This window comes from Gorilla gorilla, chromosome 3, assembly GCF_029281585.2.
Source record: "Gorilla gorilla gorilla isolate KB3781 chromosome 3, NHGRI_mGorGor1-v2.1_pri, whole genome shotgun sequence".
NCBI classification, from domain to species: Eukaryota; Metazoa; Chordata; class Mammalia; order Primates; family Hominidae; genus Gorilla; species Gorilla gorilla.
This window is the reverse complement of record NC_073227.2, coordinates 96,320,728-96,343,009: the sequence shown is the minus strand read 5'-3', so window position 1 is coordinate 96,343,009 and position 22,282 is coordinate 96,320,728. Positions and strand designations below refer to the sequence as shown.

The following is a 22,282-nucleotide window of genomic DNA, read 5'->3' as shown; positions in this document are numbered from 1 at the left end:
GTCAGAGAAAGAACAAAGCTATGGTCTCCTTTCCTCTTCTTATAAGGACATTAGCCCCATCATGGGTACTCCCAGCCCTCATGACCTAATCAAAACCTAATCTAAACCTAATTACTTCTTAAAGGCCCTACCTCCAAATACCATCACAGTGAGGATTAGGGCTTCAACATATGAATTTTGGGGGGGATACATTCAGTAGTGTATGTCATTACTACTAACAGGTGTTAAGTAGAGACATGGAAAATATAAAAAGACCCAAATTGAATTTCTAGAGATAAAAATTCTGAGATGAAAAATACACTAGATAGAATTACTGACAAACTAGACACTGCAGAAAAAAGATTAGCAAACTTGACATATTGTGGTATGCAGAATAATACCCTTCTTAAAGAGGTCTACATCCTATCCCCAGAACCTGTGAATATGTTATTTTACATGGCAAAAGAGAACAATGGTTGAAGATGCAAATAATGTTGCTAATTAGCTGGCCTTCAGGTGGGGCAATTATCTTGGATTTTCCAGGTGAGCTCAGTCTAATAACATAAATTCTTAAAAGTGGAAAAAACAAGAAGTAGAAGAGATGATCAGAGAGATGCGAGGTGCAGAGGACTCAACATGCTGTTTCTTTCTTTTTTGAGATGGGGTCTCAGGGTCTCCCTCTGTCACTTAGGCTGGAGTGCACAGTGGCGCGGTTGTGGCTCACTGCAACATCAACTCTTGGGCTCAAGCAATCCTCCCATCTCAGCCCATCACAGGCAGCTGGAACCACAGATGCATGCCACCATGCCTGGATACTTTTTTTATTTTATTTTTTGTAGAGACAGGGTCTCGCTATGTTGCCCAGGCTGGTCTCAAACTCCTGAGCTCAAGTGATCCTCCTGCCTCAGCCTCCCAAAGTGCTGAGATTACAGGCATGAGCCACCACACCTGGCCATCAACATGCTGTTTCTAACTGAAGATGGATGAAGGAGGCCACAAACCAAGGAATGCAGGTAACCTCTGGAAGCTGGAAAAAGCAAGGAAACAGATTCTTGCCTAAGCTCGTGGGAAGGAATGCAGCTCTACCAACACCTTAATTTCAGCTCAGCAAGACTTATGTCAGGCTTCTGAAATACAGAATTTTATGATAATAAATCTAGATGTGTTGTTTTAAACCATTAAATTTGTGGTAATTTGTTATGGCAGCAATGAAGTACTGAAATATACAAAACAATAGAAAATATCTAAAAATGAAACAGAGAAAAATACTAATAACAAGAAACATTAGAGTTTCATTGAGCTGGGGACAACCTCAAGCAGTTTAATATACATATAAACAGAATCCCTAAAGGAAGAAGAGAGGGGTGAAAAAATATTTGCACAAACAGTAGTCACAACTTTCCAAATATGATAAAAACTATGAACCTACAAATCCATAAGTTCAATGAACTCCAAGCACAAGATACATGAAAAAAAATGACACTAAGTTACATCATAATCAAATTGGTCCAAATAAGTATGATAAACACAAAGTCTTAAAAGCAGCCAGTGGGGAGCAGGGGAGCTAAATAAAGAGGAACAGAAATGAGGAGCACAGCAGATTTTTTTGTCAGAAGCAATTTAAGTAAAACAACAGAGGAACAGTAAATTTGTAAACTACTAAAAGACAAAAAAAAGATCAATCTAGAATTCTATGCCCAGTGAAAACAGCTTTCAAAACTGAAGGTGAAATAAACTTTTCATACATACAACACTTAAAGGTAAATCTGACGAAAGATGGAAAAGCTTTACACACTGAACACTATTTGGATACAGCTGACAGAAATTAAGACCTAAATAAATGGAGATTTTATGCTGTGTTCATGAGCTGGAAAAGTATATTTTTTTAAACTCTTCTCATATTGATCTATAAATGCAAGGCAAGCTTAATCAAAATCCAAGCAAAAATTGTAGAAATTGACAAGGTGATTCTAAAATTCATATGGAAGCATAAAGAACATATAATCACCAAAACAACTTTGCAAGAAAAGAATACAATGAACACTACCTGGTTTTGAGGTTTATTATATAGCTATAGTGATCAATATATGATACTGGAATAAAGATAAATCACCAGGCACAGTGGCTCACACCTATAATCCCAGCACTTTGGGAGGCCGAGGCAGGTGGATCACTTCAGGTCAGGAGTTCAAGGCCAGCCTGGCCAACATGGTGAAACCCTGTCTCTACTAAAAATACAAAAAATTAGCCAGGCGTGATGGCACATGCCTGTAGTCCCAGCTACTTGGGAGACTGAGGCAGGAGAATTGCTTGAACCCAGGAAGCAGAGGTTGCAGTGAGCCAAAATTGTGCCACTGTACTCCAGCCTGGGTGACAGAGCGAGACTCTGTCTCAAAAAAAAAAAAAAAAAAAGATAAGCTACAAATTCAGAGAAAATATTTGCAAATCACATATCAGACAAAAACCTCATACCTACAATACATAAATAATTCTCAAAAGATAAGAAAACCACCTCATTAAAAATGGACAAAAATCTTTGAGCAGGTGTTTCAGTAAATATATACAAATGGCAAATAAGTATGTGAAAAGATGCTCAACATTATTACTCATTAGGAACATGCAAATTAAAACTACAATAAAATACCACCATATATCTATTTAGAACTGTTAAAAAGACATCTATCAAGTGTTGGCAAGAATGTGGTATAGCTAGAACTCTCATACACTCCTGGTGAGAATGTAAAATGGTACAGGTACTCTGGAAAACCATTTGGCAGCTTCTTTCAAAGTTACACATATACCTATCATATAATCCAGCCAATGCATTCCTAGGCATTTACTCAAGTGTAATGAAAGCATATGTCCATACAAAGACTTGTATATACATGTTCACAGAAGTTTTATTTGTAATAGCCAAGGACTGGAAACAACCCACGTACTCATCAACAGGTGAATAGACAAGTAAACTGTGTTATATCCACTATTCTACAACAGCATAAATAAACTATTGATACATGCAACAACACAGATGAATCTCAAAACAATTATGCCGAGTGAAAGAAGCCAGGCAAAAAAGAGAACATACTGTATGATAAGATTTGAATGAAACTCTAGACAGTGCCAACTAATCTGCAGTGACAGAAAGTACATTAGTAGACGCCTGGGGGTACTGGGAAACAGGGAAAGGGAGGAGAAAGGAATTGCAAAGAGGCATGAAACTTCTGTAAGCAACAAATGTAAAATGCTCATTGTCTTGATTGTAGTGATGATTTCATTGGCATATACATATATCAAAACTTACTAAATTTTACTTCATGTGCAGTTTATTGCATATCAATTATAACTCAGTAAAGCTATTAAATTTTTTTTTCTTAATTATGAGGATGGGATGAACAGGACAGGACTAGGTTTTGGATCTGGTCTCTAGTTCCCTACCAAAAGAAGCCCTCCACATCCCTGACTTGTTAAATACTGGAGATTACACAGCTGTCATGTTAGCAGAGAAGTCTACAGTTAGAAACATTAGACGCAGTCTGGACAAGAGTAAATAAAGCCCTCCCACAAGTTCCCTATCTCTTTCAGATCCAAAGAAATTACAAATGTCAATGACTATACTCACAGCTGATTAGAATCTCTGGCAACAAGGCTACGTCAGAATTTGTAGGTCACGAAGACTTCCTCTTTCTGCAGGGCTGCTACTGCTAGCCTGTTAACTGGGCCTAATTGAGACAGACTGTCTTATTGAAAGAAGTCATGATTCACTAAACCAGTATCTTATTATGCAATACTTTCTCTCTGAACTAAATTCCCATAAGGCTGGACAAACTCTCGAAAGCTCCACTGTCATATGGAAATCTTACCTCCAATAAAGGGCCAAACCTGGCTCCTAAAACCTAATCCACTTTCACAAACACGTGGCTGACCTGCCATTAGATCTGTGGGTTTTCTAAACAGTGGCTGAGGTGTTCACAGGGCTACCAAAGAATATTTTTATTTATTTATTTATTTTAAGATGGAGTTTCACTCTTGCCGCCCAGGCTGGAGTGCAATGGTGCAATCTCAGCTCACTGCAACCTCTGCCTCCCAGGTTCAAGTGATTCTCCTGCCTCAGCCTCCCGAGTAGCTGGGACTACAGGTACCCACCACCATGCCTGGCTAATTTTTGTATTTTTAGTAGAGACGGGGTTTCACCATGTTGGCCAGGCTGGTCTCGAACACCTGACCCCGTGATCTGCCCGCCTCGGCCTCCCAAAGTGCTGGGATTACAGACGTGAGCCACCGCGCCCAGACTCCAAAGAATATTTTAAATTTCAAGAAAAACACAGCCAGGCTTGATATCTGTCAGACACCGTGTGAACTACTAGCTTGAGGTAGAACTCAGTTTTAAAGCTACACGTTATATCATGTTACAAACTGTTTGATGACGTATATCTGTTCTCCCACTGCTATAAAGAAATATCTGAGACTGGGTAATTTATAAAGAAAAGAGTTTTGATTGGTTCATGATTCGGCAGGCTGTACAGGAAGCATGGCAGGGGAGGCCTCAGGAAACTTACACTCATGGCATAAGGTGAAGGGGAAGCAGGCTCATCTTACATGGCCAGAGCAAGAGGAAGAGGGAGAGGGGGAAGATGCTACACACTTTTAAACAACAAGATGTTGTGAGAACTCTATCATGATAACAGCACAAAGGGGATGGTGCTAAATAATTAGAAACAGCCCCCATGATCCAACCACCTCCTTCCAGGCCCCACCTCCAACATTGGAGATTACAATTGAACATGAGATTTGAGTAGGAACACAGATCCAAACCATATCATTTGCAAGGTAGGTCTTTTTAGCAATTGTTGTCGCAAAAAGCAAGTATATGTGAAAATCAGTGTGGAACAGGAAATGAGATAGTACACAATCTGATTCCAGGGTGAGAAGCTGTGAATGTCCAAAAAGCAAACACATCCCATTAGCAAGTAATTATTGTTAAGAATAAAATAATAGTACTTTTAAAAAGCATGTGCTATTTTTTCAAATGTTTACTAAGGTGTTAAGATATAAATATTTATTAATTTGGGGTATTGATAAATGCCACATTGATTTTCACATATACTTGGTTTCATTACAACAATTGCTAAAAAGATCCAGCTTTGCAAATTTATGATGTCATCAAACAGAATGTACTATGATATAACATGTAACTTTGAAACTGAGTTCCACCTCAAGCTAGTAGTTCACCCAGTGTCTGACAAATATCAAGTATGGCAGTGTCTGTTTTGAAATTTAAAAATATTCCTTGGCAGCCTGGTGAATTTGCTATAGCATTCAGGGACATTTCAGCCACTGTTTAGAAGTACGAATTTCTTATGGTGTTGGATATGTCACTTCCTATTAGGCCTAGAGACATGGATCTTATTGATGTCTCAATCCTAGACAATCCCAGACAACAGTACAGAAACTTTGCTACTCCCAGGAAATGCTAAAGAAAGGTGCCAATCAGAACCAATGGAGATACTTAACATTTAATAAGCACACAAGGGCTGGGGGTAGATTTATAACAAATAAATCTGGATAGTCCTGTAGGCTCACCTTCTTTCCCCCTTTTGATGGCTTAGCAGAGAGCTGGCTCAACAGGTCTCAGTAAACTCTACAAAATAATACTACTAGCCACTGGAGTCTACAGGCTCCTCCTTTCTATCAAGGCTACTTTCCAGCCAGGGAACAATATTCCCTGGCCCCCTTACTCTATAAATTATGTAGAGCATTATACAGGCACGCCTCTCTCTATGGAAACATTGACCAAAATGCCAGATAATCTCTGCCTACTCTGTTCAGTAAAAAAAAAAAAAGAGAGTTCAGGGGATGATATGTGCTCTACTATTTCTCTGCATATAAAGTTTCTTCCTATAAACCTGGTATATTTGCCCTGTAGGGTGCAGGGAGCCCCAAAGCCATGGCTTCCCACCAGGTATTTATAATTCATTCACCGTCCTCCCAATTGAGGTATAATTTTCCAATGGAGTAATTTTTTTAAGAGATGGGTGTCTCACTATGTTGCCCAGGCTGCACTTGAATTCCTCGGGTCAAGGGATCCTCTTGCCTCAGCCTCCCCAGTAGTTGGGTCTACAGGCACACACCACTGCACCCAGCCCCAATGGAGTAATTTTTAATGATAATGGATGTAGCTTGATTATACAGCTAACATTTCAACTTTATCGCATTTTCTAGAAAAATAGCATAAAAGTTAGTTAACCTGGGCTAATTTTCTATTGAGGAAGGAGAAGGGTTTCCGTTACTCCTTTTCACTCACATCAGCTTGGATTAATACCAAGATTAATGCCTATGACCACCAGGAACTATATTATCTAAAGAGATGTTGATATTCTCTCTGCTTCCTAACGAACAAAGTTTTCAGCTAACTAGTTTTTGAAAAACTCACAATATATTTTTATCTTGGAAATCACAGGCAAGTTTAAAACATTGTGGGACTGTGTTTAGCACACTAAACGTAATGCAGTAAAAATTTTTTTCACCCCTTTTAGAAACATTGTCTTTTTTTAATCCAAAGGCTCAGTTATATCCAATCACAATGGAACAAGATTCTCACTACATCCTCCTTAGCTAGGGCTCTTAAAACACTTGGCCATTGTTCTTCACACTGTTTCAAACTGCCTGTCTTTAAAGGTTACTCCAGGGAGTTTTTGATCCTGACTTTCCATCTCTAGATGGCGGCAGAGGACTCCAGCCCAGGGTTAAATCAACACACTCGAGTACAATGGCTGACTGTCATAGCTCCCTAAACACATGGTACACGTGCGCCTCCACAATGACCTGCACTTCTCCACGCGGGTCTGAACTCTGGCATTTTCAGAATCAATCCAATAGAACCTCTTTGGTTCTTTCATAATCCCACTCACAAACATGGAGTCTGTGGGCTCCATTGCCCACCTTAGCCCATCAACCAGACCCCTGTGCTACATTTAGCTTGCAGCCACTGCAGCCAGGGCTTTGATATAACTAACGGTTCCACAAACGGCATCTGGCCAAAGGCATCAAAAACACCAAAAGCGGTACCATTTCTGTCAGCCCAGCTGCAGCCGGGTTTTTGGCTGTGCTATGCTGATAAAGTTTCACAAGATTGGTGTAGGGAGGGAGGGAGACCCTGGTTTGTAGTGTTTTCTGATTTCCATGGTATAACTCTAAACTATGGCCAATTTCAGGCTACTGTCACGTAGGCGGAGCAGGAAAGAACACATGCATACCCACGATCAGTTCCCATGAGCTCGTCTAAACTGGCCCCAGCTGGCTTGGTTTTGGGTCAGGTCCAATGTATGGTTGGTGAGAATGAGCACTTTTCCTTTTTTAAAAACTGAATTTTATTGTGTATATTTAAGGTTTACATGATACCATGAAATGCACATGGATAGTAAAATGGTTACTATAGTGAAGCAAATTAACATAGCTATCATCTCACATATTTTTGTATATGTAGCAAGAGAGCTAAAATCCTTATTTAAGTAAAATACAATTTTACTGACTTTAGTCCTCATGTTACACATTAGATCTCCAAATCTGTTCATCCTACCTGTCTGCTATTTGGTATCCTTTGATCTACATCTCTTCAGTTCCTCTCCCCACACCTGTGGTAACTACTGTTTCATTCTCTCTCGTTTTTGATCTCATATATATTCCACATATAACTGAGATGATGCAATAGCTTTCTGTGTCTGGCTTATTTCACTTAGCCTAATGTCCTCCAGGTCCATCCATGTTGTGGCAAATGGCAGAATCTCTCTCTTTTTTTAAGGCTGAATAATATCCTATTGTATATATACCTCATTTTCCTTACCCCCTTGTCTGCTGGTGGACATTTAGGTTGTTTCTATATCTTGGTTACCGTGAATAATGCTGCAGTGAACATGAGAGTGCAGATATCTTTATGAGGCGGTGATTTCAACTCTTTGGGGTGTATACCCAAGAAAGGGATTACTGGGTCATATGGTAGTTCTGTTTTTCTGGGGGGAGGGGGCGGGGGGGACTCTTGTTGACTAGGCTGGAGTGCAGTTGTGCAGTCTCAGCTCACTGCAACCTCCTCTTCCTGGGTTCAAGCAATTCTCCTGTCTCAGCCTCCTAAGTAGCTGTGATTACAGGCATGTGGCACCACGCCTGGCTAATTTTTGTATTTTTAGTAGAGATGGTATTTCACCATGTTGGCCAATCTGGTCTCGAACTCCTGACCTCAGGTGATCTGCCTGCCTCGGCCTCCCAAAGCGCTGGGATTACAGGCGTGAGCCACTGTGCCTGACCAGTAGTTCTATTTTTAATTTCTATTTAAAGATAGAAACCTCCATACTGTTTTCCATAATGGCTGCACCAATCTACCTTCCTACCAACAGTGTTCTAGGGTTCCCTCTTCTCCAAACCCTAGCCAGCATTTCTCATCTCGTCTTTTGTCTTTTTTCCCCTATCTTTTTGATAAACACTTTTTCTTTCAACCAAATTTACTCATTTCAGCTTTCATCTGCTCTAACTAGAATCGTCCTTCTCAGGTGCAACTCAGATGCAGGACTAGGGTGAGGCAAATAAGGTGCCTAGAGAAAATTTAAGGAAGCACTCTCAGGAATATACAAGTGCAGGTACAGCCCTAAGAGTGAGGACTTCCTTAAAATTTTCACCCTAGGCACCTCAATAGCCACACAGCTTCTGCCATCCAATCATAAGTGGATCTGTCCCTACCCAGACATCAATGTCTCATTAGCACTTCCCTACCACCCAGCCTTTTTTATCTCATAGTACCTTGGCTACATTTAGTCAAGATCTAAAAGTCTATCCCACTTTGAGGCCTACTGCACACTTTACTTGACCCAGCAGCGATGGTTTTTGGTTCAGTTAGGCAATCACACCTTCAAGACCCAAAAAGGCCAACCCCTCACCAGTTTACTCAGTTTTGCAGAAGAATATACAGCAGTGAATAAAGCATACTGTCTAGCAGCAGAGCAGCATAGATGTGTTCCTTTAATGCAAGTCTTCACAGGACTCCAGGGCTGTTCTTTTGCCTCCAAATTACAGCTCAGGTTCAAGGAAACAAGATTACACAGGTGGGTGTAGGAGCCTCTCTAGCTTAGTAGCCTCATGCCACATATAAAATACAATATATTTTGAACCTATGCAGGATTGGTACGAGAGTACTGCTGTCCTTCCAGGACTCAACAAGAAGAACACCTGGGTATGTCACAACACATTCAGGAAAGCCCAAAGCTATGGCTTCTCCTCAAGTATTTATAGTTCATTCACAATCCTCCCAGCTCAGATGCACTTTACCAATCAAGGGTTATGTTTACCACAGGCAATGCTGTAAGGTCACACAGCTGTCATTCCACCTTTCATAGATTGCAGAGAAAGAGTGCTGGAAGTTCACCAGGAGGCCATTTTCATAGGAGACAGGAGAAGGAGTTTACTAACCCTTTGCTCACACACACTAAGGCACAACACCATAAAATTTCAGAATGTTAGGAATAAAGAAAACAACCTAAAACCTTCCAGATTTTTGTTTTTAAAAAGTCTTATTCAAAGTTTTAGTAATTAGAATGGCTTCATACCTTTCAACAACAGCTACAGAACCTAGAAGTCACTGGAGGAATATCTTCAAAATTCCAAGGAAAAATAGTTTCTAAAATAGAAATGCAAATCTACATAAACTATTAATCAAGCTTAAAGGCAGATCTCTCAGAGATGCAGAGACTTAGAAAATTTTCTTTAGTGGACCATTTCTCCGAAACTTCTGCAGAACCCCCATCCCCACCACACCAAACAAAGTAGTAATCCAAGAAAGAGTTGAAAATCCAAGAAACAGGAGATCTCTCATAGGGAAGAAGCAATATCTCAGAATGGTAATGAGAGATTTCAGGATGTTCAGCAGGCCTAAAGAGCTTATCATAGAGCAGTATGATGAGGGAATTATCCAGGGGAAAGAAGAAATTCATATTTCTGTCAAAGGATTTGGAGGTGAATTACTGATTGGATATTAAAAAAACTAAGGAAACAAACAAAAAAATCATAGAATAACCCTGGGGTAAAAGAGGGATTTAAGCACAGAAAAACCACTCTAACTCAGCTATGACCTGTCTTTACTATGCTGGGAGAATGGGAAGGGGGAAATGGACGTACATTGGGAAGGAGGGTGTTGGCTTTCAGAAACTTTTGGTTTACTGATCTAACAGCCATTTCTAATTCCCTTTTCCTTTGTCTCCCCCACACACTATATTCCCTTGGCTGGAGAAAGGCTAATTACCCCCTTCCCAAGCTTCTCTGGTAGCTATGGGTGACCAAGAAACTGTTCAAGTCAATGACCTGTAATCAGGAGTTTAGTAAGGGTTTCTGGGAAAGCTTTTACTTTCCTTACTGAACAAGTAGATTTGGCTGTCATCCCCTTTCCTTTCTTTTTGTCTTGGACATGGATTGATGCCTAGAGCTGCAACAGTCACAAGTGCAAACATGAATCAACAAACAAAACATGGTTAGGATGGTGGAACAGAAAGAAAGAGCATGAGTGACATGACATGGATGAGCCACTGCGCTGACTCTGAACAGCCTGCCTCTAAGACTTATTAAATGAAAGCTCAGTCAGGTTTTCTGTTATTTACAGCTGAACACATAAAAAATTCTTAACTAATACACGGTAGATGAGGGTTACATACTCATTCTCTGTAGTAGGAAGTCAATACATGATGTCTAAAGATTTAAAAACCAAGAAATAACATGTTGAAGCATGTTATTTACTTGGAAACATGACAGTAAGCACCTGAAGAAATAGCTAAAAGAATGAAAACTGGATGCCACTGAGGAGTTGAAATTGAGGAAAGGTGGGGCTGGCGACTGCTATTTTTCTTTTTCTTCTTTTTTGAGACAGGGTCTTGCTCTGTTGCAAGACTGCAGTGCAGTGGTGTGATTACAGCTCACTACAGCCTGGACCTCTTGGGCTCAAGCAATCCTCCCACTTCAGCCTCCCATGTAGCTGGGACCACAGGCATGTGCCACCATGCCTGGCTAATTTTTAATTTATTTTTATTTTAGTAGAAATGGTGGTCTCCCTATGTTGCCCAGGCTGCACTATTTATTTATTGTAAGCCTTATAGTAGGGTCTCTCAACATCAGCACTACCAACATTTTGGGCCATATAATTCTTTGTTGTGTGGGGCTGTCCTATGCATTGTCTATCAGTGTTTCTGGCCTCTACCCATTAGATGTCAGTAGCAATCCCCCTTTTCCCCAATTGTGACAACCAAAAATGTTTCTGACCATTGCCAAATGACCCTGCAGGGCAAAACTGCCTTTGGTTAAGAACCACTGCCTTATAGTGCTAATTTTTTTTTTAACTTTTAATAATACTGTAAATGTACAATTTTCATAAAATTAACTATGGGTAAAGAGATAGTATGAAAGAAGCTAGACGGAATGTCATTTCACCTTTCAAACACCTCTCACTCTCCTTTCACTGACCTTTCCCTAAGCCTAAGAATCCCACTCCTTCCCTCCCAGCCAAGCACAGACAGAGCAGACACTTACCACCTAGAAATGCGCACTCATAATGGCTGCAGGTCTTGTTTATGCTTTGAAGGATAAGGTTATTGCCAGCCCCTTCCTGTGACACTTGAAAAACCTCATTCAGAGGTATTAAAGTAATTCTTTCACTTTCTTTATCAAGAAAATTTTCAATGTCAACTCCAAGGCATGTGTAGATGGATAACACAGTGAGCTGGTCATTAGCAGCCTGAGGTTTGGCTGAATATGCCAAGGTAAAATGGCCAAACCTGGCTTGGTTTAGCCCTCCAAATGTAAATGAAGTGCCCTGGCTTGTTCTATATACCACATTTTTGGAACTGGTCTCACAAGGTCTTCTCAGCAACTGCAGGGCTCTTGTGAGGTAAAAGTGGAAAGCTTTGAACTGGAAGCCATAGATATAATCTTCTCGAGATTGGCCAGCCATCTTCACAGCTTCACTGAACAGATGGTAAAAGGGAGTTTGCTCTTGAGCTTCGGAAATATATGCCATCAGGGCTATTCCATGGTTATCCTTAAAATTCATAGGGAGAAAGATTTGAGTCTTTCGGGCTGCCCATTTGGCTTTTGCATTTTCCCACACAGTATCTAATTGCTGGTGGCTTGCTTTTTCCTCCTTTAGCAGTTGGGGAACGTATTTAATTTCCATCCTGTCCGTACATTTCAGGTATTCATCATCAAATGCATTATCTGCCATGTCTAACACTTCAGCCTTCACCTTCAAAGGAAAAAGAAATTAATACTCTTGAAATAAGAAATTTAGTGAATATCATTTTCTCTCACATTATTACCCCCACCTTCTCATCCCTTGCCAAAATTCTCACCTGACTTATAACCAATTTTGGGTAGGTTTTTATGCAGGAAGTATATTCCATTGCTATTGATAACTTTTCTCAGCTGTGACATATTTGTGTGAAAGAGTAAATGTCAGTGGGTGAGAGGTATGGGTGAGATTGTGCCTGTAGCTCATTTATCTGGACATTATGGCACAGAGCAAAGAACAATGGATGTGAAGCTAAAGAAATGGGTGGCAGTCCTGGCTTTGAACATCTTAGCTAGATTTCTTTGACCCTTCAAGGCTGTTGGGAATTTGAAGTATCATATGCAAAATATTATTCATGATCTATAACACATAATGACAAACATTACCCTTTTCCTTTGGGGTTGCCCCCTCCCTTGTCCATATGGCCTGGGTAGAAATGATTTTGCACCTCCTGGATAAGCAGGTGATCCAAAGTCTAGCAATCAGAGCTCCCAGAGGAAAAAAATGGATCTTTCTTCCTCTAAAGCTGTAAGCTCTAAGGATAATATTGACCTAGGGCTTCCAACAGTTATTCTTTAGTCCCATGGAGAATTCTGTCTTAAAATAAAGCAACAAATAAGGCTTGCTGAGCTGAGAGGTAGAGATGAGGCCCCAAAAACATACTTTAGATGCTGGGCCTAACTGTACTCTTCACCACTTGTAAGAATCAATAAGTTCCCTGTTTGCTTCAGCTAGTTTGAACTGTATTTCAGTCATATACAACTGAAGAGGCATAATACCACATACAACTAAATTATACATATACAAATGTTCACATACCATAAGAAGCAGGGTGGTGTAATGTAATTAACACCACTTTGAAGCCAGGCAGATCCGAGTTCAAATCCCATTTGTTACTAACTAGGTATGGGAAAGTTACTTGACATTTCTAATCCTCAAGTTTTCAATTTAAAACAAAATGAGGAAAAAAGGCCGGGTGCAGTGGCTCATGTCTGTAATCCCAGCACTCTGGGAGGCTGAGGCGGGCAGATCATGAGGTCAGGAGTTCAAGACCAGCCTGGCTAACATGATGAAACCCCATCTCTACTAAAAATACAAAAACTAGCTGAGCGTAGTGGCAGGCGCCTGTAATCCCAGCTACTTAGGAAGCTGAGGCAGGAGAATCGCTTGAAACCAGAAGGCGGAGGTTGCAGGGAGCGGAGACTGCACCACGGCACTCCAGCCTGGGCAAAAGAGCAAAACTCCATCTCAAAAAATAAAAAATAAATTAAAAAATGAAGATAAAGTGGAGGAAATAGTATTTAACTGTGGGATGGCTGTGAGAATTAAATTACGTAATGAACATATGCAAAGCCCTCTGCCCCATGCCTGGCACATATCAAGTCTTTAACATGCCGTGGTTATTATTATTTTTTCATAAGGTCTTTCTCCAGTGTGATGTGGTTTTTTTGTATTATTTCATGCTAGGAATATATGTATTATACTGTTAGTTCCTTAAGGGTAGGATCTGTATCGTTTTTATCTTTGAATCCTACACACCTAGCACAGAACCTGGCAAAATATTCAAGTGAACTACATTAGAACCCTGTACTCTGGCTTATGGATCAAAAAATAAGATGATCAAATCTCCCCAGGAATACCATTTATGAGTTTCTACAAATAAAAGGATAATGCCTCTTCCATTATTCTATACTTGTATGGTGCATAGTTGCATAAGTCTGCTTAGGGACCTCAGTTGGAGACTTTATAGACATATTTAGCCAGAAGCTGTTAAAGCTACAGATTCAAAAAAAAAGTTACAGGTTCTCTGTGAATGATACTTAAAAACTCTCTCTCTCTCTCTCTCTGTGTGTGTGTGTGTGTGTGAGAGAGAGAGAGTGAAAGAGAGACAGAGAGACAGAGAGAGACAGAGATACTAACTTGTAAAAGCAAAACAAAACTTGCTTCCATATCCTGCTCTAGGTATCTCCTTTCCCATCTCTCTTCTCTCCCTCACGAACAAACATCTTGAAAGAGATGTCTGTCCTTGCCATCTCCATTTCATTTCCCACGTATAGCTCAACCCTCACCATTATGGCTTCCCACCCATTTCTCCATCCAAACAGCTCTCACTTAAGGGGGCATTTCTTCTTAGACTCTTTTGCAGACCCAACATATTCCAGTTAGCCATTAAATGTTGGAGTTCCTCAAGGCTACGTATTTTCTAACTCTCAACTCTACGCTCCCCGGGCAGTTATATACATGCTTACAGTTTCAATTATGATCTAAATATATCTGATCTATCCTGTAAGTGCCAGTCCTATATATCAAATTTATCTGCCTACTTAACACCTCCACTTGAATGTTCAAAGACCCTTCAAACGTAACATGTCTAAGACGAAACTTACAATCGTACAGCCACAACGACCTGGTTCTTATTTAAAACCATTTTTCATTTGTGAACTTTTCCTACATATTTCCTTCTCAGACACACGGTGTGGACACTCTATCACTAAGTTTAACAAACATCTCCAGAGTTCTTTCTATATGCCAGGCACGAAGTGTTCAGCAACCTTGTGAGGTAGGTACTATTATTAGCCCCCGCCTTTTTTTTTTTTTTAACAAAGATGAGGAAACTAAGAGGTTGAGACTTACATAGAATTGGAATTTGAACTCAGGCAGTCTAATTCCAGAGTCTTGTCCTTTTTTTTTTTTTTTTTTAGACGGAGTCTCCCTCTGCCGCCCAGGCTGGAGTGCAGTGGCACTATTTCGGCTCACTGCAAGCTCCGCCTCCCGGGTTCACGCCATTCTCCCGCCTCAGCCTCCCCAGTAGCTGGGACTACAGAAGCCCGCCACCACGTCCGGCTAATTTTTCTGTATTTTTAGTAGAGACGGGGTTTCACCATGTTAGCCAGGATGGTCTCGATCTCCCGACCTCGTGATCTGCCTTTCTCGGCCTCCCAAAGTGCTGGGATTACAGGTGTGAGCCACCGTGCCCGGCCGTCTTGTCCTCTTAACCAAACTGTTCTGTTGCCTCTAAAGAATCAGAATGTTTCCAATTATGAAGACCATGGACATTTATGTAGCACTTGAAAAAGAGTGTAATTCTGCCTTCATTACAACATTTATAAAAGGTTAAACAAAAAATAATTAACACCATTTTACAAACGAGGGAATTGTGCCAGCTTCAGAAACTATCTTGATTACTAGCCACAGAGAATTCTGCCATGGAAGTCATTAAGACCCCCGTAGTCCTGGGTTTGTAGGTCAGTTTCCTGACATGGGAATTTGAGCTTCAGCAGATCAAATCACTGCCATCTCATAGCCAACAAACGCACTTTCCTCCACAGCACAGAATGTACCAGAGTGCAGCTTGGGTGCCAATGCCTGATTTATCTTCAAGACTTCAACACCGTATAAGACACCAGACCCTGAAAACACCTCCCACATTCCTTACATTATATCAGAGTTGATCTACTATGTTCCTGTCTTTTCCCTATGCCTCTAACCAGTCTCCAAATGTCTAATTTTAGACATCAAGTCTTTCTGGCCAAACACCATAGCTGATTGTGTATTTTGTATGGTGCGTGCCTTGAGCAGTGACAAAGTTCATAAATGCCACCACTGTTCAGGGACAACTGAACAGATACTAAAAAACAGGCACAAAAGGCTAGGTGAACAAGCTGATTATATTTCTCTGATATAACCACTGAGAAAAAAAGCCCATACTGATGAAATTCAATTACCAAAAATTTCTTACAAAAATATGGAAATGACCTAAAGGTCAAGGAGAGAAATTGGCTAAGCAAATCATGAAACAATTACAGAACAAATACACTTAAATTATGTTGCAAGAGTATATTGAAAACCAAATCAAAACCACAATGAAATACCACTTCATATCCTCTACGATGGCTATAAGTGATGAAAAACCAAGTAACATGTAACACAAGGATGCAGAGATATTAGAACCCTAATATACTGCTGGTGGGATTGTAATACCATGCAGCTAGTGTGAAAAAGTTTGGCAGTTCCTAAAAAAGTTAACATAAAATTACCATACAACCTAGCAATTCCACTACTAGGTGTACACCCAAGAGAACTGAAACATGTTCACAACAATAGGTAATTTTGCTATGAATCATAAATCATAACCCCCAAATTCATTCTTACATATATATTTCCTATATATAAGTAAACTTTACTCTGTAATGCTACCAAATAACCAAATAGTGTTTGTAGCATCTCAATATGTCAAGACTATATGATTAGAAAATTTTTTAAAAAGAAAAATAAAACACATGTTCACATAAAAACTTGTACATAAATGTTCACAACACCACTATTCGTAATAGCCATAAAGTGGAAACAACCCAAATGTCCATCAGCTGATAAACGGATAAAATAGATGCGGTACGGCCATAAAATAGAATATTACTCGGCTATAAGAAAGAATGAAGTACTGATAGGACTCCTGAGAACATTATGCTAAGTGAAAGAAGCCAGACACAAAAGGTCACATATTGTATGATTCCATTTAGGCAAAATATCCAGAATAGGCAAAACCATAGACACAGAAAGTAGACAGTGGTTGCCAGGGAATGGGGGATGGAGAAAATTGGGGCTGACTGCTAATAAGTACAGGGTTTCTTTTTGGGTTGACGGAAATGTTTTGCAATCAGATAGTGGTGATGGTTGCAGAACATAATGAATATACTGAAACCACTGAAAGATACAGCTAAAAATGGTGAATTTTTATGGTATGTAAATTATATTTCAATAAAAAACATACTGTGACACAGGCAACAGGATACACAATGATTCTATAGAAAATGGATTAGAATATTAAATTCAGAAAAGGATAACAGTTTAAGAATTTAAGATATTTTTAAAAAGGCATCTAAAATGGTGCACAAATACCCACAAGTAATGTGGCAGCTAACAACGTGGGGAAAAAAAATCAAGTGTAATATTATATTTTACATAAAAGTATGTTACAGGATACTTAGTCAATTGCAAATAAAATCATAAAAGTTCTGCCAGAAAAAAAAATGTGGGAAAATGGTCATTAATTAAAAAACATGTAATCAAACAATGCAGCATTATCTTATTTGGAGAAAAACATATATTCAGAATATCTGATGATATGCGTGACATGCAGCATAGTATTAACTTAAAATGCAAAGAAAAAATTCTATGTACAGTGTGAACTCATTTTTGTAAATTAAAAACAGTATACACATAGAAAAAAGCCAAGAAGCCTGTATACACCAACAGGTTGGGAATCATTCCCTCTGAGTGGAGGAATTATGAATAATCTTTACTTTCCTCTTTTTGCTTAATTTTAATTTTTTCAACTTTTTACAGTTAATCTGTCACATATTTAAAATGAAAAGAGCTACTTATAATAAATTAATTTACCTATCCTACCTACTTTCATTTCCACCATCAAGACACACAGATGCCTCAGGTAATGTTATATCAAGAATTTCCATTCCAGGCCAGGCGCGGTGGCTCACGCCTGTAATCCCAGCACTTTGGGAGGCCGAGGTGGGCGGATCACGAGGTCAGGGTATCGAGACAATCCTGTCTAACATGGTGAAAACCCGTCTCTACCAAAAATACAAAAAATTAGCCGGGCATGGTGGCAGGCGCCTGTAGTCCCAGCTACTGGGGAGGCTGAGGCAGGAAAATGGCGTGAACCTGGGAGGCGGAGCTTGCAGTGAGCCTAGATCGCGCCACTGCACTCCAGCCTGGGCGACAGAGACAGACTCCGTCTCAAAAAAAAAAAAAAAAAAAACGAATTTCCATTCCAATGACCACATGCTTCCCATTCCCAACATTACCTGGAAAATGTCCACTAGAATCATGGTTGCCAGCAGCATGGTGACTATTTCAAAATGTCCCGTCTTCATTTTTCTCTTCTAAATTAAAATAAAGAAATTTCAATTCAGTAGACTCAAAAAAGAGGTGTAGGGAAGTAGAATAGGATGACACTGTGTATTTCTTCATTTAGAATGTGAGTGGATAGCATGATGGTCAGGAAGTGATTATCAATAAATTCCTAACGGGCTACAAGAGCCATTAGGCTTTATCTAGTGGTCTAATGCTCTCATTCTACAGACGAGGAAACAAAAACGCCTTAGAATTTCAGTGATTTGCTCAAGATTAAATCTGTGCATTTCCATACTCCTCCAGACATGTCATCTCTCCCACCACAGTCACTGGGAGTCATATTTTCTTCCCATCTCTAAATCTCCCCTCAGCACGCACAGGAAATAACACAATCAGACTAAAAAACAGCAGTCTCAAATTGATCCCCTAGCTCCCAGTTTCTAAGAATTCCCCAGGAATATGTCCATGCGCATTATCCATTCTTCTATCCTCTTTGCACATTGTCATGCCCTTTTGAGTGGGACAGAGGAGATGATGAGGTCAGTAGTGGTACAAAGCAGTGGAATGTCAGAGATGGCCCCCTTCCCCCAAATACAATCAAGAGAAGCCCGAGGGTAAAATAAGTGTCTTACATAACTTTCTGAAGGCGGGAACAAGAATAAGAAGGAACTGGGTAGGCAGCAATTCTAAGATTATACAACTATTGGCCGAATGCCTAATATTCATCCCAGTATTTATGATAATGTAACTCAAATGAAGCTTCTATTTTATCCTACCAATCACCATATTCTGGATTCTAAAAATGAGAATGAACAGCACAGGGGAAGGGAGAAAGTCTTCCCTTTTATAGATCATTTTGGCCTCAATTTCCCATATTTCTTTAGAAGCAGTTTTGTTTTGTTTTGTTTTCACTAAAAATACTAAAATATAGTACCAACATGCTACTTTGTGTTAAACTTCTCTTTCCAAAAAAGATTTGAATATAAGATGATAGATATCTGTCACAAGGCAATATGTTTTAAGCAAGCTTTGATCAGGATTTTCCTAAAAATTGTTCATTTCTTTAGTCTGAGTGTAAATAAGTCAAAAGGTTTACCTGACTTTTGTGCCTTTGGAGGAAGTTTAAGTGATGCTAGGCCTCAAACTGACTCCCCACTCTCAGCTGTGGTAAGCGAGTCTTCAGGATGGGATGTTGTTGACAGTGAGAGCTGAGACAGGAATGCTTTTCTTTTTATAAACACCCCCAGCAGTAGCTTGGCAGTGGCACATTACGCTACTTGTGTTCTGCTATTTATATCTGGCCCCCCACACTATGCCTTGGAATCACTGCTGTTAACACTTTAAATCTCCAAGAGGCTTGTAAAGCCATAGCAATTCCCTTTAGCCACACAGCACATTCAGTTCTGAGCCCACAGTTCTGGGCTTCTCTCAGAGAGAAAAGACTTCCCGTTCCTAATACTTTGACACTGAGATATCAAACTAAAGCATGGATTTTACTCTAGGCTAAGTGATTCACATAACTAGGGAAACTTGCTTTGTTAATCACTGCCAATGGTGACAGCTATCACCATTCGCTCAACTAGCTTACTATATTTCAGGTACCTTGTCAGGAGTCGGGATACATAAGCAAGTAAAACAAAGTACTAAAAAGCACTCAAAATCTAATAAAAAACATGAATATGCATACTTAACCAAAATACAACATGTTAAGAATCCCAAGTATAGACAAAGTCCAGTGATAACATTAAGGAGGGAAGGAGTTGGTAATGCCTGCAACTACAGTTGTCATTTGAGTAACGCATACATGGTAAATATACTGACTGCAATGCTGAGGAACACTTAGGGTTCACTGACTGTGGATTTAAAAAACACAAAAATGTCCAAAGAAATTCACGCATACATACACCAAAATACATTAATAGAATGTTGATAGTAGCACTATTCATAATAACCCCCAAACTGGAAACCAAATGTCCATCAACAGTAGAATGGTTAAACTGTAAGTGAAATTTTATATAGCAATGAAAACGAACAAACTCTGACCATATATAACAATGTGGATAAATCTCACAAACAAAATTTTGAGTAAAAAAAGAGATACAAGCATGTTTATACTGTATGATTTAATTTATATCAAGAACAAAATTAGGCAAAACACTTCCAAGGCATGAGAAGTCAGAATAGTGGTCACCCTGGGTAGTAGCTAGTAACTGGAAAGGGCACAGAGGAGCATCTGAGATGTTAGCTGGGTTCTGCTTTTTGCTATGGATGCCAGTTACATTGACAAATTCAGTTTGTGAAAATTCAGTGAGCTATATACTTATGATATGTGTATTTTTTTATACACACATATATTACTTCAAGAAAACATTTTAAATTATCATGAAATACACCTATATTTACAAAATCCAACTCTACTCTTTAGAATCGAGATATGTTCCAACCTTTTCCCACTGCAATCCAAGATTAAATACACAGCACAGACTCACTCCCAGAAATAATATGATTTTTTAAAAAGCAGGAGTTTGGTTAGAAAGAAAAAAGAGAGTTTGCATGTTTTCAGGCCTTAGGCTCACAACAACCTGCTTTTAAGTTCCAGGCATGTAGGCCTACAGGAAATCAGGTAGAGAAGTTCTCTTGTCGCTGGCCTCCATTCCTGTTTTGTTCCAGTTTTTAACTAAATTTCTTTCATTCATTCATTGAACAAATATTTGAGTCCTTAAAATGTGCTAGGAACTGTTTTAGGTACTAGAGGTATACCAGTGAACAAAATGGATAAATATCTTGCCTTTGTGAAGTTTATATTCTTGTGAGAGAAGGCAGTCAAATAACTAAAATGAGTATGTAAATTATGCAAGTATGTTACAAGGTAGTGAGTGCTACGGTTTTGGCTTTTGTTTATAAGTAGCACAAAGGAGACTAGGAGCGCATGGAGTGTTTGCAATTTAAATTGGATTGTTAGGGAAGACTCACTGAAAGGTGGTATTTGAGCAAAGACTTGAAAGAGATCAGCCATGAAGACTGTGGCAGTCAAACACAGTGAATAGCATGTACTAAAGCCCTGAGACAAGAGAATGCCTACTTTTGTTTGAGGAATAGTAAGCAGGCCAATATGGCTGGAACATTAGAGTAGTAAAAGATAAGGTCAGAGATGTAAGAGGGTGGTGGGAAGACCATGTCAATCTTTGTAGGCCACTGTAAGAACACTGGCTTTCACTCTAAGAGAAAAGGAGCAAATCACAGGTTTTAAAAAGAGGTATAACATGATCTGATTTATTTTTTAAGAGGATCACTCTGGCTGTTATGCTGAGAATGGTCTGTAGAGTGAATGTAAGAAGACTAAATGACAGGTTATTAAGCAGAGATTATGGTGGCTTGAATCAGGAAGGCAGCATTAAACGTAATGAGAAGTAGATGTGTGTGTATGTGTATTGTTGCTGTTGCTGAGGTGGTATGAAGTGGATGTCTGAGTGTATGTTTATGTTGTTGCTTTGTTGTTTCTTTGGTTGTTAGAAACAAGCCATTTTTATTTGAGCCTGTTAAAAATCCGACTTTTGTAGATTAGACACAGTATTTCCTGATACGATAAGGAAAAGCATTTGTGGGTTCTAAAAGTCTACTGTATTTTCAAAAATGTAATAACTCACAAAAAAGTAAATGGAAATGATCTATAAAGATATCAATTTATTATACTGTTAAAGTGCTTGTAATCTCAGAGATTTGGAAGCCAGGGCAGGAGGAAGGCTTGAAGCCAGGAGTCCTGGCCTGGGCAACACAGGGAGACCTTGTCTCTACAAAAAAATTTTAAAAATTAGCCAGGTGCAGTGGCACATGTCAGTAGTCCTAGCTACTTGGGAGGCTAAGACAGGAAGATCTCTTGAGCCCAGGAGTTCCAGATTACAGTGAGCTATGATGGTGCCACTGCACCCCAGCCTGGTCAACAGAGTAAGACCCTGTCTCAAAAACAAAAACAAAAAAAAATGTTTAGACTTAAATGCAGGATATAATTTGAAGATTGAGGCAATAGGATGTACTGACAAACTAGATGTGGGCTGCAAGAAAAAGAGAGGAGTAAAGAATAGTTCCAAGATTTTTAGCTTGAATAGCTGGAAGGAT

General features: G+C 39.5%; 1 protein-coding gene across 15 annotated transcripts in view; it reads right to left on the bottom strand.

Annotated features, from left to right (window-relative positions):
- Positions 1 to 22,282, bottom strand: part of ART3 (ADP-ribosyltransferase 3 (inactive)) — a 101,396-nt gene that overhangs the window by 18,652 nt on the left and 60,462 nt on the right. For 9 of the 15 annotated variants that reach the window (XM_019025931.4, XM_055384527.2, XM_004038851.3 and 6 more), the window contains 2 exons: positions 18,118 to 18,195; positions 11,536 to 12,247 (listed from right to left, as the gene is read on the bottom strand). In XM_019025931.4, the coding sequence (XP_018881476.3) occupies positions 11,536 to 12,247; positions 18,118 to 18,186 (781 nt within the window). In that variant the 5' untranslated portion in view covers positions 18,187 to 18,195. Of the gene's footprint in view, positions 1 to 11,535; positions 12,248 to 18,117; positions 18,196 to 19,262; positions 19,380 to 22,282 lie in introns of those variants that run through there. The other 6 variants (XM_004038849.4, XM_055384534.2, XM_055384535.2 and 3 more) reach the window with 4 other exon arrangements.